Here is a 16634-nt window from a genome sequence, read left to right as displayed (position 1 = left end):
TCGCCATTATTTACACATGCACTAGTTCTGTATGTACCAGGATAAAGCTTAAATTTTGCAGGTGTTTTGTAACATGTATCTTTATCAGTTCTGTCAAAAGTAATATCTTTTAGGACTTGGTTTCCTAGCCTTGGACAATCTCACTGGCAAGTCTCACTGGTACATGCATTTTTTTCTTTTCTAGTGACACTGTTTACAAAAAAGCCCTCTACATGTGCACAAAATCCTTTATCCCCGGCTTAGTATATTTCTAGGATTTTGATTGGTTAACTTAAGTCGTCACTATTCTGCCACATTGTCAATATATCTTTATAATAATATGAGGCAGGCATTACCTGTGAATGGGGACGAAGACTGTGTGATTATTTTTTTATGTAACTTTTTAAAATATTTGTGAAAAAAAGAAACGGAAATACCGTAACTTTCCGATTTTGGTTCTGTTGTTAGGGATTTTACTTGTGACGTTATTTAAGTTATGACGTCGTGTTCAATGTAAACAAAATAACGCAATGCATCAGGTAACGTTTATTCATATCAAAGACAAAGAATGATTAAAAATGAAATATTGGTATTGTGTTCCTTGAGTTCCTATATTTTACTAGGCTAATCAAAGTCTCACGACAACAAGACCGGAAAAAGGAAGTAGATTTCTGCGTTCTGTGCAGATCCGGAAATTAAAAAACACGACAAAAAAAATTGAACGATTTTGAGTTCATTAGTACAATGAAAAATTCGGGAAAATTATCCCGATTTTTATTTTTTTATTTTTTATTGATTTTTCTACTGTTATTGGGGACTTTGTCCCCATATAATATATAACTAGAACACACCCGCGAAATCGCGGTCATTCAGAGCGTAGTTTAAAGTATGTTAAGTGTGGAAGAATTTTGTAAAATATTGAATGACTGGAGAATTTCAGCAAAAGTATCATAAGTCATAGGTTATTGTTTCCAAAATTCCCAATTTTTGGTTTTCTATCAATTTCAATATGAACATACATTTAGTATGTTATGAACATTTAAGTAAGGAGCCTGTAATTCAGTGGTTTTCGTTTGTTTATGTGTTACATATTCGTTTTTCGTTCATTTTTTGTGCATAAATAAGGCCGCTAGTTTTCTGGTTTGAATTGTTTTACATTGTCAGTTCGGGCCTTTTAAAGCTGAGTATGGGGTATGGGCTTTGCTCGTTGTTGAAGGTCGTACGGTGACCTATAGTTGATAATTTCTGTGTCATATTGGTCTCTTGTGGAGAGTTGTCTCAACATGGCAATCATACCACATCTTCTTTTTTTTTGTAATCAATGAATTTTGTAAAAGATTTAATGACTGGAGAATTTTAGAAAAGGTATCAAAAGTTCACATGAATATTTTTAGCGCTTATCTAGAGTTGTCTCAACATGGCAATCATACCACATCTTTTTTTTTGTAATCAATGAATTTTGTAAAAGATTTAATGACTGGAGAATTTTAGAAAAGGTATCAAAAGTTCACATGAATATTTTTAGCGCTTATCTGTATATTATGAACATTCATTACAGTAACTATATAAATATAGTGTATTTACTTTCAATTCTAGTTTACTAATCGATTCATGGTGGTCATTGGTATAGTATACACACGTGAGTATACAGACTCTCTCTATTTAATAAACTCTGTGACCGCCGTAGATAGTAAATTCTAAGTTTACTAATCGATCCATGGTGGTCATTGATAGGGTATACAGACTCTCTCTATTTAATAAACTCTGTGACCTCCGTAGATAGTAAACTTGAAAATGATAGCAGATAGAATTCTGAAAATACACTTTATTCTTTGTATATGTATGTTCAAAGTATACAGAAAAACGCAAACCGGAAGTATAATCTGACTTAAAATTTCGTCCAATGACGGGACAATATCCGGATGCCTTTTTTCACGTTTTTCTCCCAAAATAACTCAATTTGAATAATCATATGAATGGATGACAAATGCGACTTTGCACTGTACCTATATGACACAGAGGCGTGTTGATTAATTTATTGTGGAAAGAAGAGAAGCGACACCCAAAATGAGGTCTTCTCGTTTAATAGTATAGATAGTATAGATATATCAATATAAACTTTATCAAATATATCCATTTATTACCATTTGTATATTTCAATAATTGAATTGTGTATATACTAGCAATATATATTGTATTTTAATGTATGAATGTATGAATGTTAACTGTATGCACACATTTTGTTTGAGGGCCTCAATAAAAATTAGACTAGTTCTAATAGTCGACTTTCATATTATATTTGATGTAAACGGTTATGCGCAACGTAAGCGGCCAACGTCACGTGATACCCGACAAGTCCCTAGACCGCGAAAACATAAACAAAGTTACAAACAATATGGTAAAACGTTGTGTTTGGGAAACATGCAACAGCGATGACCGGTACAAAGATAAACCGCATATGTCAGGAGTTGAATTCTTCCCTATACTGAAGCCAAAAACAAGAATGCAAGAAACTCTGCAGTGGGTAAAAGCTTGTGGCAGGAAAAATTACACCGTTGCTAATGTCAACAAACATGCCTATGTATGCAGCAAACATTTTATTGACGGAAGACCTACAGCCATGCATCCGTACCCAATCATAGCAACCCTATCAAATCAAGTAGTACATAAGTCGCGGAAACTTCCCTTTGACAGAGCTATGACCAAAACCATCATGACCACGCCCACTAAAACTTAAACTGAAGTATGGATGGATGTTCAGGCATATGTTACTGTTGATAATAACACACCAACAGACCAACCTCTTCAGGCAACAGCACATTCCTGTGAAGAATTGAAAGGTAATGACTGGTATATATATATATATATATTTATATATTTTGTAATAGCAAGGCATTGACTGATAATACATGTTGTAAGTCATCACACCAAACTGAAGAAAAAAGGGGGATGGATTGACTATAACCCAAGTTGCATGCTTTTCTCAATTGATTTACTTGTTTGGGTCTGACACGAGTACAGTTAAGTGAGTAAATAGAATATGTACAATACTTTAAACATGTGAAAAATATAAAAATACTTGAGACTAAGATATTTTTCGCCTTTCATTTCCTGCAGGTGATCATAGTTATACAAAGCCTGTGGAACAAAAAGTCAAAATACAGACAAACAGTGTGTCAGTGCAGACAGAGATTTCATTGGATGATATGTCACCATACAGTGGTGGTTGCTTTAAAGATAGGGGAGAGTTTAAGAGGCAGTTCATCATGGACGATATATTCAAAATTGACAAGATGTGCAAATTTTATACAGGTAAAAAAAAATTCAAGGTACTAAGCTTGTTAGGTCAATTACAAATACTGGTTTGATCTTCATGACATTAACATTTGAGACAAAAAATAATAGATATCAGATCATAACAGAGTCTTAGCTTATATCAGTAGTTCTGTATTTGTAACACTTTTAATTAATGACTTGTATGTATAGTGAACCACTGTACTATGAATATATTAATAACTGTCGTGGCAGCCAACATATATATATGTCCAATAATCAATTTGTACATTTATATATAAAACCACCCGACGAGTACCCTTGGCAGGGACGAAACAGTTAATAAAATTCAGATTACCTATATTTTAATATGTTTAAATATAAGATATAAACACCATCTACTAGAGAGCTAGTAAGTTTAAGATTTTTCCTTAATGTGAAAAAAAAACAACTGTAACAAGATATTCATTTGCAATATGGTAGTTACAAAAGCAGATTTTTTTTACAGGATTGTCTTTAGCCATGTTCACATGGTTATTTAGTTTTCTTCAGGACAAAGCTAGAAACATGGTTTACTGGAACAGTGTTAACACAAATGAAAGGGAAAGTAGTGAGGTAAATATCTATGGATTTATTTGTGTTAAAACAGCCATATTATTTCCACTTCGCAGCTCTACGTGAAATGCCATGTTACTGACATAAGGCTAAGCTTCTCTATACTTCAATTGGTGTTGTGACAGAATTGTCTCACTCAATTTGTTAATTGTAGCTAATATTTTATTTCAAACAATAATTTAAGTGACCACCATACTATGCTGTATGGACTTCACTCATTGTTGAAGGCTGTACGATAACCTATAGTTGTTAATTTCTGTGTCATTTTGGTCTCTTGTAGAGAGTTGTCTCATACCACATCTATTTTTTATATATACCTGTTTAATATTTGATACTACATGTATATTTTTCAATGTTTTTAAAAAACTAGTTCAAATTGAAGGAAAATATGTATCCTTGTAGAGCTGCTGATCAATGATTTGCTTGACGTGTCATAAAACGTTACTGATTGAGGTCACTGTAACCTACTCTGTTTGTAATAATCAAATTTGTACAGACAGTAAACTGACAAACAAAAACATGATTTATTTCATTGATTTTGCACCTTTCATATATATTAGAAGATGCCAGTACATTGTATATATTAATTGAAATGGTTTTTTTTCTTTTCTGTAGACATTGAAGCCTGGTCTAAAGAGAAAGTTGACTATCAAAGAGGAACTATCAATCACACTTATACGTTTAAGAAGGGATTTCGATACCAAGTCACTTGGGAATATGTTTGGCATGTCAGAAAGTAGTGTCATTAAAATATTTAACACCTGGATCAACTTAGTGAGCCATGAGTTAAATTTTCTTATTAGATGGCCATCTATGGAGCAAATAAGAAATACACTATCCAAATGTTTTAAGTATTTTCCTAAAACCAGATGTATCATTGTTTATACCGAGTTCTTCACACAACGACCAAGTCTTCCTTCAGCACAACGAATTACCTATTCACAATACAAACACCACAACACATTCAAATGCCTACTGGGAATAACTCCAAGTGGTACTTTTAGTTTCATATCTGATTTATTCACTGGCAGTATTTCTGACAAAAAAATTGTTCAAGATTCAGGATTTTTAGATAACATACAATTTGGCGATGATATTATGGCAGACAGAGGTTTTTTTAATAAGGGGGGAATTAGCTTTAAAAGGTGGCACACTGAACATTCCACCTTTCTCTTTTGGCAAACAGATGTGCAGAAATGCAACCACTAAGACTCGCAGAATAGCAAGGGCAAGAATTCATGTTGAGGGAGCCATTGGAAGGTTAAAAAATTTTGCTATTTTACAGGGAATAATTCCTTTGCGTATGAAGCCTATCTACAGTGAGGTAGTAAAAGTATGTGCAATGTTATGCAACTTGGATGAACAGCTTGTAAAATGAATAAATCAATCATGTTATGATTGCTAATGGGACAATTATCCAAGTTGTGCATTTGTATGTCTTATCACCTATTTCTACTTTCCCAATACTAATGATACAGAAACCCAACACAAAAGAAAACAACATACATTTTTTGTATATAGTATGTTGTCTTAAGAAGAAAGAACTCCTTATCATTCAATCAATATAACTTGAGTTCATTCATTGGCTTCTTGTTTTACTGTTATCCAAGATCATTAATCATGCTGTGTCCTTTGTTAGACTTGCCAAGATATAAAATGCAATTCAAGGGAAATGTGGGACGGACAGACGGACAGCATAACACTAGTTAATCACCATCTATGGAGTAGGTCTACATAAATAAATAAGAAGAATTGTACATGTTTGAATAATGTGATGAGTCTTTGTATTTATAATTCGTTGTCACATGTTCTCCAAATCTGATAGCATATGGAAGTAAGTGTTCTCTATAAAATTTATCTAGTTTTGTCACCATGTTATTGAAAAAAATTGGGTCAAAGTCTACAGTTGTTACACATATTCCTTTTGAAGTGTAAATCACTAGGTCACATTTGTCAAGTCCATAAATACCCATTTTCCCTTGTATTTGATGGTAATAATCATTCTTATGAGATTTATCTATTGCCACATCCTTTGGGTTGTCAAAGCGTGCTGAATATGGACATTTCACTTCAATAACTTTTGAAGTGTGACATTTGCATGTGAAAATGCCATCTACCGAACACCCAATGTATGGCATGTTCTCATACAGCAGTAATCCCTTGTTCTGCATACAAGCTTTTTGATGTGCTTTCTTGTTTACTTTCATATACAAGTGTAAAGCTGTTTCTTCCTTTTTTCGACCCCAATCTAAAGAAGCTGAAGAAGCATTGCTGTATTCCCCAATTAACTGTTTCAAAAGTGAAGGAGGGCATCGGTCTCTTTGGACAGCATTTAAAACTTTCTCAAAATTTGACGCAGTAATAATACCTTTTCTCATTGCAAACCACAAATCATTATTTGATTGTCCACGAGTGTTCATTTCTATCAAATCAATATCACCAGAACTGTATTTTAATGTATCTGTAATAGAACCTATGTCATCATTGTTGTTCAATTGGTCAATTACTCTTTTATGTACTTTCAAGTTATCACAATTTAAATCAATGTTATTCACTTCCTCTACATGATCACTAGGGTCTCCTAAAATGTCTAGTGCCTGCAAATTTGGAGATATCTGAAGTACAGTATATAGAAAATACATTTATACAATATTTACATTTTTTGTAAGAAGAAATAAATAAGTACAGATGATGATTTAAGTTTCAAAAGTTCACATTGGTTTCTGTGGGTAATCATAAGTATGCAATTTTTTTTACACTAGTAATTTTTAGGGCCCTTAATAGCTTGTTGTTCGGTGTGAGCCAAGGCTCTGTGTTGAAGGCCGTACATTGACCTATAATGGTTTACTTTTTTAAATTGTTATTTGGATGGAGAGTTGTCTCATTGGCACTCACACCACATGTTCCTATATCTAAAGTTACAATTAACATCAATGCAAAATATAGGAACACACTTAAATTAATTGAAAGTGTATAAATGGACTTACAAACTAAATTCTTAATGATGTAACTCCTAGTTTAATCACAATTTCCTGTCATTATTATATACAAATGTATACATAGCATATCCTTATTATGTAAAACGTTTTATGTAATTATGCTGTGTTGTTTCAGAAAGGTTCAATTGACAAACTTAAAGTAATATTTTAAGGCCAAAATTATAAGGTCAAAGGGGCACAACTCCTAGAAAAACAAAGGAGTAGGTTCAGTAAGATCCCTTTTTGGCCCCAAAATATAGCAGTTTTACAAAATTGTTAAAATGTAAACCTTTAGTTATTTATTGAACAGTAGAATGCTTCTGCAACATAAATATGGGCTGTTTTTGACAATACAATGCACATATATCCGGTGCTAGCACCATTAAGTCATGCTAAATTACTGAAATCCTCATAATTCTAGCATTTTTGTTAAATTTTAGACGGTTTTCGTGTAAAACGAAAGTGGCCGCATTCGTGTTCATCCTTAATATTGAAATGTAAGTTGTATTTTATGATAATACATAACATATATAAAGGTTGAGGATGAACACGGATGCGGCCACTTTCATTTTTACCAAAAACCATCTGAAAAGTGACAATTTTCGGCATATTAGGTAGATTTGTCATATTTGAGCTTGAATCGGATCGTTTTTAATGACTAAATCTGTTAAAATCTTTCACATAAACGAATTAATTCAAATAAAATAGACACTAAGTGTTTAAAAAGTGGTCAAAATCTTTCGTCAGATGAACCTGAAATTTGAGGCCAAAATCGATCCTTACCGGACCTACTCCTTTATGTAGATCACAAGTTCCATAGTTTGATGAAAATATGTGTTTCCTTTGAAATATTTTCTTTTGGCATAGTACTTAATTACTGAAGGCATGTAAGGGTTATAGACTCAGTATTAAAATTCATTTGAACAAAGTCAAATGAAAGTTTGTATGTGAGGCTTTTATACATGTAATTTTGTCTTTCTGACATTAATACCAAACTAAAAACATAGTAATGTGTATACCTTTTCAAGGTCTCTTGCTATAGCTTGAATTCTTTCCAAGTTGTAATTTGCCCTCTGATCCACACTTCTGGGGTCAAAGTTTTGTAGGCCACTGAAATCCATGGTAGGTTCTTCATTGTACCTGTTATTAAAAAAAAAGCAAACTATACAATTCTAGTTAAGAATTTGATACTGAAAATATGTTGATCAATATAAATAAGATGCGGTATGAGTGCAAAGGAGAAAATTGTCCATCAAAGCCACAATATTAAACTCATTAAGTAATTCAGGTTACATTTCTTATCATTTTTAACACAAACTGATGATAATACAGAATAGATTTAATAAATAATAGACATTATTAAATATTTAGGTCTTTTGTCCTTCATAATCAATGGTTAACTATTTCAATGTTGGTTTATTTAGGGATCAATATATAAATTCCAGTAAAATGGGTTCATGAAATGAAAAATCATATAATATTTGTCTAGCTTCATCTGTTTAATTGGGACTGGACAGTCATGGCTTCTTGATCTTTTCTTCCATTGGTTTTCTCCATCTGTTACAGATTTAACCTCAAATGCTTCTATTTCATACAAAGTGGCTCCAACATGCCTACAAGCACCATCTGCCCTGAAAGTTATGATAAGGATTAATCATAATGTGATATTAAAAAATGTTAATTTTCTTGCAATGATTATGTATACATTGTACATGTGTATTATAAGTATTCAATTGTTTAAAAGGTAATTTTAAGTCTTATTTTTTAGTTGTTATTTTTTTTGAATTTGTGATTTCTTGTTCTTTAGTTCATTGTCTAGCACTATATATATACATTAAACATAAACTAGCAAAGTCCAGCTTCTCTCTGACCAACTAGTAATGAGGTCACTTTGTAATATTTAAGAGTCAAAGTTAAGCCTAGATAACTAAGAGATTTCCAAATTTTGTCATTGTAATTTCATAGCACTTGCTATATATTCCTTTTCTTTTTTGGCTCACACAATATGTGCACTAATGAAAAGTTTGCAAAAATTTATAATGTTTCCCTCTTATATAATACTGTATGTTGTATCAATTATATATGTTATGTGTATATGCCCCCCCTGGGGACCTAATTTGGAAAATAAAATTTATCTTTATCTTATCTTATAGAATCAGTGTATTGCTTGAAATAGAAATTTCATGTAGTTAGAGGCCATGTCATAAAAAATCCCAGGTGCATAGGTCTGGCTGTATCTGCATGTTCATTGGTACATACATTGTACATGTACATAATAACTGAGTTATGCAAGTACATTAAAATTTGTCATTTTTTTTCTGTTTAAACCCTAAACATGCTAGAGCCAATCATAAATTAGGGAGAGATCAACAATTATAAATATTAAGTTGTCAACTTTTTACAAACAATCAGGTTACGGAACAAATGCTATATTTTCTCCTAATAATATATATTATATGTATATAGTTACCCGCCAATGCATGTACAGTAGGCAGTTTTAACCTCTCCATTTTTCTTGTCCATGATGACCCACACATCATATGTTGCCTTGTTTAGATATGTCTTATCTTTCTGTGTAGATTTGACTTTGGCCTTGAAAACACATATGTCCCGACTTGGCACTTCTGTATATTGTAACTCCTCTACATACCGATCAAATAAAGTCTGTAGTCCTCACTGGATTTGTAGGCCTTTAATTTTCGTCGGTCATAGCTAGCAGTACTATGAATCAGGTAGTTAAAAAGGTCACACAAGCTAAAGTTTGAAATGAACGATAAGTCTGACGTATACCCGTCAAGGCTAAAAGGATCACAAACAATTGTTCTAAATTATGCTTAACACTGGTTACTGATTCATTTTTTCTCAAATCTGGTTCCAACGGTAAATTTAGCTTATCCACGGCCTCACATAACTTGGTTAGTTTCAGTTTGTTAATATTAGTAACACTTATACCCCGTTCTTTGAGATATTCCTGCAACTGAGGAACTTTAAAGGCATTGAATCTGGCGCCGTCCATCTTGTTGTCAATAAACAAACGATGTCGGGTGTCACGTGATACAACAACTTCCGAAGCAAGGTTGTCGGCTCTCCGGACATTCCCGAAGTCCTGCGTTTAACAAGAAACGGCAATTTTGTTTATTGTCCACCAGCGATCAGACCTGACACCTATGCAATTGAATTCTTATACATTGATTTAAAATAGTTATATCGTTTAATATAAGTAAAAATCATACCTGCATGGTTTGTACGCTGGCGGCCGCCAACTTGGAAAACGTAAACAAAGTAGTTCGCATGTACGCACTTTCCACAGAATGGTCAAACGGCTACAAATTGTCGTATGTTTAAAAATGAACCGTTAAAGTTAATACAAAAACATATTTTAAGTATATGTTTATGCAATTAACGAGAAAATGTATGCATGCGCTGCGGATGATTAAGTTCTGCAAGATCTTGCACGGTGTGAGTACGGCTGAAGGCAAGGGTGTTAAACGCAGGACTTCGGGATTGCCGAGTTTATGAGCTTCGGTCCTTGCTTGGAAGTTGGTGATACAAGTTATGTAAAAGCGGGAAAAAATACGGAACGGTCTAACGGAACAAACAATACGAAAAAGGTCTATTGAGTTACCGTCTTTAAATAAAGATTTTATTATTATTATCATTATTATTATTATTATTATTATTATTATTATTATTATTATTATTATTATTATTATGTGACTACTGACCTAGCTATGCAAATGACCCACATTGACGTCACACCGTCTATGATGTAACTCTCACAACTTTGAGCGCCAAATTCGACCCATTTCACTTTCTCTGTCCAGTTGGAAAGCAAGTACTTGGAAACGTACGTTGTCGTCAAGCTCTACCAGCAACAATAGCAGGGGGAATTAATAAGGTGGCACTACAGTCGTCCGTAACGTCAAAAAGTCCGCCAAATCAATCGGATAAAAGTTTGACGTTTAAAGTATTTTCTTGAACTTGTCATGCTTTTATCATAATTGATTTTTAAAATTTGTAGCATTTATGACCAATATAATTTCAATACGACATACAAACATTATCAAAAAATGCTTGTTACTGCTATTTCTTTGTCCAGTCCATTCTAAAAATTGTCAGCCATCTTTTTTTGTTCGCCAAAAAAACATTGATTTTTCATAACTTGACGTTTTCGTATCCAAATACGTAAAAGAACGATAATAATCTTAAATGAACCTGGAAAACCTATTTCAAATTTCTACACAATTTTGAAACCATGATTTTTTACTATTATACATCAATTTTAGTGACCACCAGACATGTCAATTTGTACCTGGTTTTAGTGGCGTTTCTACATCAAAACAGTAAGTTTCAAACTTTCAACTACTTTTCGTTGTACTTGTTTCCAAAGTACTCTTAAATACTGATTTTATTAAAGACATGAATGCAATTGTGATTAAAAATTGCTGTTTTCACAATTTCATAAGATACCTCCATTTTGATGTTAAATTAAAACCCTTTTTGATTCCGTACACAAGTTGACGATGCCATTGTTTTCTTTTTGAACACACGTCATATAAAGGTTAACAAAATATGTTCATAGTGAAAATTTACACATTGGAAAAGTGAACAACACACAAAGTTCTTCTTTGTTGCGTTTGAAACTATACGTCTTAGAAATAATCATTTATACTGGAAACAAATATGACAAATTAATGCTAGCCTATGCCTATGGATGGACAAAAGCCCCCCAAAAAAAGCAATAGAAAAAGCATTGCAAAGAAAATTTTTGAAGGAAAAAAAACATATGAAAAAAAGGAAAATTGAAACCATTGAAGGTCAGTTAATTATATTTCTATTTTATAAGTTAAAAAATTTGCTTATTTGATTATCTCTTCACTAAGTAAGCTACATTAGTAAGAGCAAAAACTAGCTTATAAAGTCAAACAAGAAGTTAATTTATACAATACTAGTACTTTGTTTGTAAATATGTAAAGTAGCTGATGTTGTACAGCTCCCTGAAGAGAAGAAGCTACATTTTTTCTCTCTCAAAAAGTATACTTTCATAATCTATAAAATACCCTGAGAAATTAGACAAGGGCTATGCTAGCTAATTTAAAAGTAGAATTCTACAATAAAAATGATTTTATTATTCAAAATTGTGTTACTTTCACTTATTATTGCAGAATTTCTGTCAATATTTTTGGTAAACTTATCCTTTTTCTGTAGGATATTTTCTAGGCAATATTGTACTGTTCAACTAAGAAACATAAGTTTGAGTCTAAAGGCTCTTTTACTTTGATTAAACTTATTGTGACTTTTGATCCTACTTTAATTTATATATATATAAAATATAAATGGTGCTATAATATTTATTATTTTTATTTTCAAAAAAAAAATATTCAAATTGTATAAAATATGTTTCAATGCATTACACATTATCAGATATGTTTACAAAAAAAAAATTACTATTCTACCAATATAAAAATGACAAAGTTAGTATATTTCACCAACCAGAGCTAATTTATATCACTATAGCCAAGTTTCTACATGTAGGTGCCATTATCCACATTCATTTTCTGCTCTTTTTTTAATAATTTTTTGTGTCTTTTTACATTTAATCCTTATTTTAAAAGTATCTCTTTTTTTTTTTTTTATTATTATAACATAGTTGAAATTCGAATTTCGTTTATTTTCTCACTGATTTTTGTAAAGTTAACTCCTTTTTATGCACTTTGCTGGGTTTTTACTTTTGCCTGGTGATATTAAGGGGAGATAACCACCTGCACAAATCGACAAAAAAAAAAAAAACCCAACGCTTCGTAATAACTTGACGTTTGCGTATCCAAGACTATATAGCCTAGATCGTCATCAAAAGCAAACAAATTAGCAAAACTTTTTATCAATGCATCACAAGATTGTTCTGTTTTTCGTTTAATATATTTTACATAATGTCCGTTCCTGTCTCGGGATGTTTCTTGAATAGTCAGAAACATGAACAAATCAAAACGACTTCAGGACATAACTTAAACTCCGTACAGTGATCGTTTCCGTTCCGGAACCTTTTTCCTTTACTTCATCAATAGAGTAGTATTCGGGCCCGTATGCGAATCGGAACTGGAACTGCCGGGGAGTTTGGACATGACCCTTTACCAAGACTTGGTGCTCATCCTTATTGGTCACGGCTAAGTACATTACCAAGCGGATTTTTTTTAAATTTATGTATAGAGGCGATTATTTGATCTTCTGAGGAGGAGGGGAGACAGTTTTCCGGATTGATATTCTCTTTTCATTTTTTGCTAGTACAAATTGTTTTCATTCATGCTGATTCCCTTTATTGTAATGCATTTTGTTGGACAAAATATTCATTTTCATTACGACTTGGGCCTCATTATTCATAATGCCATAATATTCATTTTCACATTCCTACCAGCCCCATTCTCCTATCCTCAGAATTTTAAATGGTCATCTCCTAAAGACATGATTTCGTTGACCGTCACGGTATTCATGACTTTGTAATGGCTATGACCGCACCTTACTGTTGCATAAGTTTACAAAAAAAGATAAAGAAATACTTTCAGAATATATGTTAAAAGCGGGAAAAAATTAACAAGAAAAATGGGTCCTTTATATCATAAATTATAAATATGTCTGTTTTAAGTAAAACACTTGATAAATTTCATGCTTCCGTAGCCCTTTTCTGGATTTACTTTCATCATGCAGAAATGCTTAAAATTAATTATTTAAAAGCAAAGAATGTTTAAGAAGCGAAACATGTGAAGACAGTACATGATCAAAAGTATTCGTCACCTCTATTTTTTGGCCATATATTTATTTCATGTAAAAACAACTTTTTTTCTCAAAAAAATAAATTGTTTTTGGACAAAAAAAAAAATCCCAATAGAAAATAAAAAAGCTCCACAACAAAAATATAACCAATTAAAGAAATAAACCTGTGAAAATTTGGCACCAAATTGCTTATTATTCAACTAGAAATTACCCCCAAAATTTTTTTGAAAAAACGTAGTTATATGATATATAAAGTGAAATATCACAAGTTACGAATTCTTATGGACCAAATGATAAAAAAGGCCAATCTGTCTTCGGTCAACTAAATATGTCTTATTGAAATTATCAACAATATAAACATAAGAAGATATGGTATGATTACAAATGTAGCAATTACCAAACATCTTCTTTGAGGCCATTTGACGTGTAGTCTGTTTCCCGGCCGTTATTGAAATTCTTGACAATACTTGTATATTCCGAAGGCATACTGAATGTTTTACGGAGGGGACCAACCTATTTGACGTGATGAATGAAATCGTAAACCACCGTACGGCCTTCAAGACCTTCAACAATGATGAGCAAAACCCATATCGTACAGTAAGGATCCGAAATGACAAAGTGTGAAACATTTAAAACAACAAAAAAAAAAACAAAAAAAAACCCCAAACGGATTTATTAACGAACAGCAAAATTCAGATATGATAGCTAAATATACATGACATCATTGTAACGTCATAAAAATGGCTAATGACGTCATGAAAAAAGGAAACGTTAATGAAATGGCATTGACAGAACATCATTTAATTATGCTTTTATTGCTAAAATCAATATTTATATTATTAACCTTAACCATCGGCCATATCGGCCCATTGGCAGTTAAAGAACAACTAAATCGGCCCAATCGGCCCTTTGGCAGTTAAAGACAACGTTCATTTCGCCTTTACTGGAAATTCCAAGTAAATAAGGTAAAAAATATACTAAGGCCAGATGGGAATTGAATTAAGGCGAAATGTGAATTTAGATAAAAATATTAAATAAACAAATTAAACCTCTGTGTTGTTTTTATTGCAATTTAAACAACATGCAATTAGGGAATTATTTGTCTTGAATTATTATTTTTAATTAAAGTGACCATTTGTATGATTTCAAAAGTTGTGAAATCAGGAAAAATCTAAAATAGTAGGAAACTTGCTTCTCTTGAACTATTGTTTGTTTCATATTTAATAAAAGTTGAAACTTTTTTTTATTTTATGAAGTTAGAAAAATCTAAATAATCTTAGAGTTATCCTCAGAATTATCCTTTTACATTATGCAACACACAAAAAAGTTTAATAACAAAAAAACATGTTTTCCAACAGACTTTTATAACAGAAACTTTAATAATAATAAAAATTTTAATTAAAAAAAAAGGTGTGCTTATTGTATATTAAATTTGCAAGGATTCCATTGAACCTGGTGTCTCGCCTACTTTTGATGTTAATCGCAGCCTCAACAAAAAATGAGAAAAAAAATGATAAAGATATTCCTCTCTATACTAACTTTCGATTGTCCAATTTTTGTAAAAAAAAAAGAAGAAGAGGATAGTTTATGAATCTAATAAATGTTTTAAAAACTTTAACTGCAGACTATATGTAATGTATCTAGAAGAAAAGCTAAGTCCATTCATAAGTAAAATACTGAAATAAAGAACAAAATTTTAACTTAATTTCTTTCTAGATACTACCTTATGATAATAAACAAGCTTCTGTCCAAGTTTGGTACAAATCCAGGATAGTATAAAACTAGAGGCTCTCAAGAGCCTGTGTCGCTCACCTGTTACTGTATTTACTGATGTCGGCCATCTTGGTTGGTAGGCAGGGTCATTAGACACTTTTTTAAAATAGATACCCTAGTAATGATTGTGGCCAAGTTTGGTTAAATTTGGCCCATAGTTTTAGAAAAGAAGATTTTTGTTACAAAAATGGCGAAAAGTTGTTCAATATTGACTATAAAGGACAAAATTTAACTCCTTAAGGAGTTCTCTGACAATTTTGGTCATGTTGACTTATTTGTAGAAAATACTTTGCTGAACATTATTGCTGTTTACAGTTTATCTCTATCTATTATAGTATTCAAGATAATAACCAAAAACTGCAAAATTTCCTTAAAATTACCAATTCAGGGGCAGCAACCCAACAACCAGCTGTTCAAACCATCTGAAAAAGAGTAGGTCCGGTAAGACCTCTTTTTGGCCCCAAAATATAGCAGTTTTACAAAATTGTTAAAATGTAAACTTTTAGTTATTTATTGGACAGTAGAATGCTTCTGCTACATAAATATGGGCTGTTTTTGACAATACAATGCACATATATCGGGTACTAGCACCATTAGGTCGTGCTAAATTACTGAAATCTTCACAATTCCATCATTTTAGTTAAAATTTAGACGGGTTTTGGGTTAAACGAAAGTGGCCGCATTCGTGTTCATCCTTAATATTGAAATGTAAGTTGTTTATTATGATAAGACATAACATATATAAAGGTTAAGGATGAACACGGATGCGGCCACTTTCATTTTTGACAAAAAGACATCAGAAAAGTGACATTTTTCGGCATATTTGGTAGATTTTTGATATTTGAGCTTGAATCAGATCGAGTTTAATCAGTTAAAATCTTTCACATACACTAATTGATTCAAATGAAAAAGACACTTAAGTGTTTAAAAAGTGGTCAAAATCTTTCGTCAGATGAACCTGAAATTTGAGGCCAAAATCGGTCCTTACCGGACCTACTCCTTTCAGGGCAGATAAATCTTGACCTGATAATCAATTTTACCCCTGTCAGATTTGCTCTAAATGCTTTGGTTTTTGAGTTATAAGCCAAAAACTGCATTTTACCCCTGTGTTCTATGTTTAGCCATGGCGGCCATCTTGGTTTGATGGCCAGGTCATCGGACACATTTTTTAAACTAGATACCCCAAGGATGATTGTGGCCAAGTTTGGTTAAATTTGGCCCAGTAGTTTCAGAGGAGAAGATTTATGT

General features: G+C 32.2%; 1 protein-coding gene and 1 pseudogene across 3 annotated transcripts; one reads left to right on the top strand and one right to left on the bottom strand.

The window, feature by feature from the left end:
• Positions 1–2452: 2452 nt before the first annotated feature.
• Positions 2453–5256, top strand: LOC143042609 (uncharacterized; annotated as a pseudogene).
• A 131-nt stretch (positions 5257–5387) lies between these two features.
• Positions 5388–14004, bottom strand: LOC143042618 (uncharacterized). 3 transcript variants are annotated; one of them, XM_076215040.1, is made up of 3 exons: positions 9316–14004; positions 7865–8476; positions 5388–6464 (listed from the first exon to the last, which is right to left on the bottom strand). In XM_076215040.1, exons 2-3 carry the CDS (start codon positions 7964–7966, stop codon positions 5598–5600), a joined length of 969 nt encoding a protein of 322 aa, XP_076071155.1. In that variant the 5' UTR covers positions 7967–8476; positions 9316–14004; the 3' UTR covers positions 5388–5597. The 3 variants fall into 3 exon arrangements, with proteins under 3 accessions (XP_076071155.1, XP_076071139.1, XP_076071148.1); XM_076215024.1 differs by having other exon boundaries at positions 5388–6482; positions 9316–13655; XM_076215033.1 differs by lacking the exon at positions 9316–14004 and having other exon boundaries at positions 5388–6482; positions 7865–9283.
• Positions 14005–16634: the final 2630 nt, after the last annotated feature.

Source organism: Mytilus galloprovincialis, chromosome 1 (assembly GCF_965363235.1).
Source record: "Mytilus galloprovincialis chromosome 1, xbMytGall1.hap1.1, whole genome shotgun sequence".
Lineage (NCBI taxonomy): Eukaryota > Metazoa > Mollusca > Bivalvia > Mytilida > Mytilidae > Mytilus > Mytilus galloprovincialis.
The sequence above is the reverse complement of the archived record's forward strand: the minus strand, read 5'-3'. Positions and strand labels throughout refer to the sequence as shown.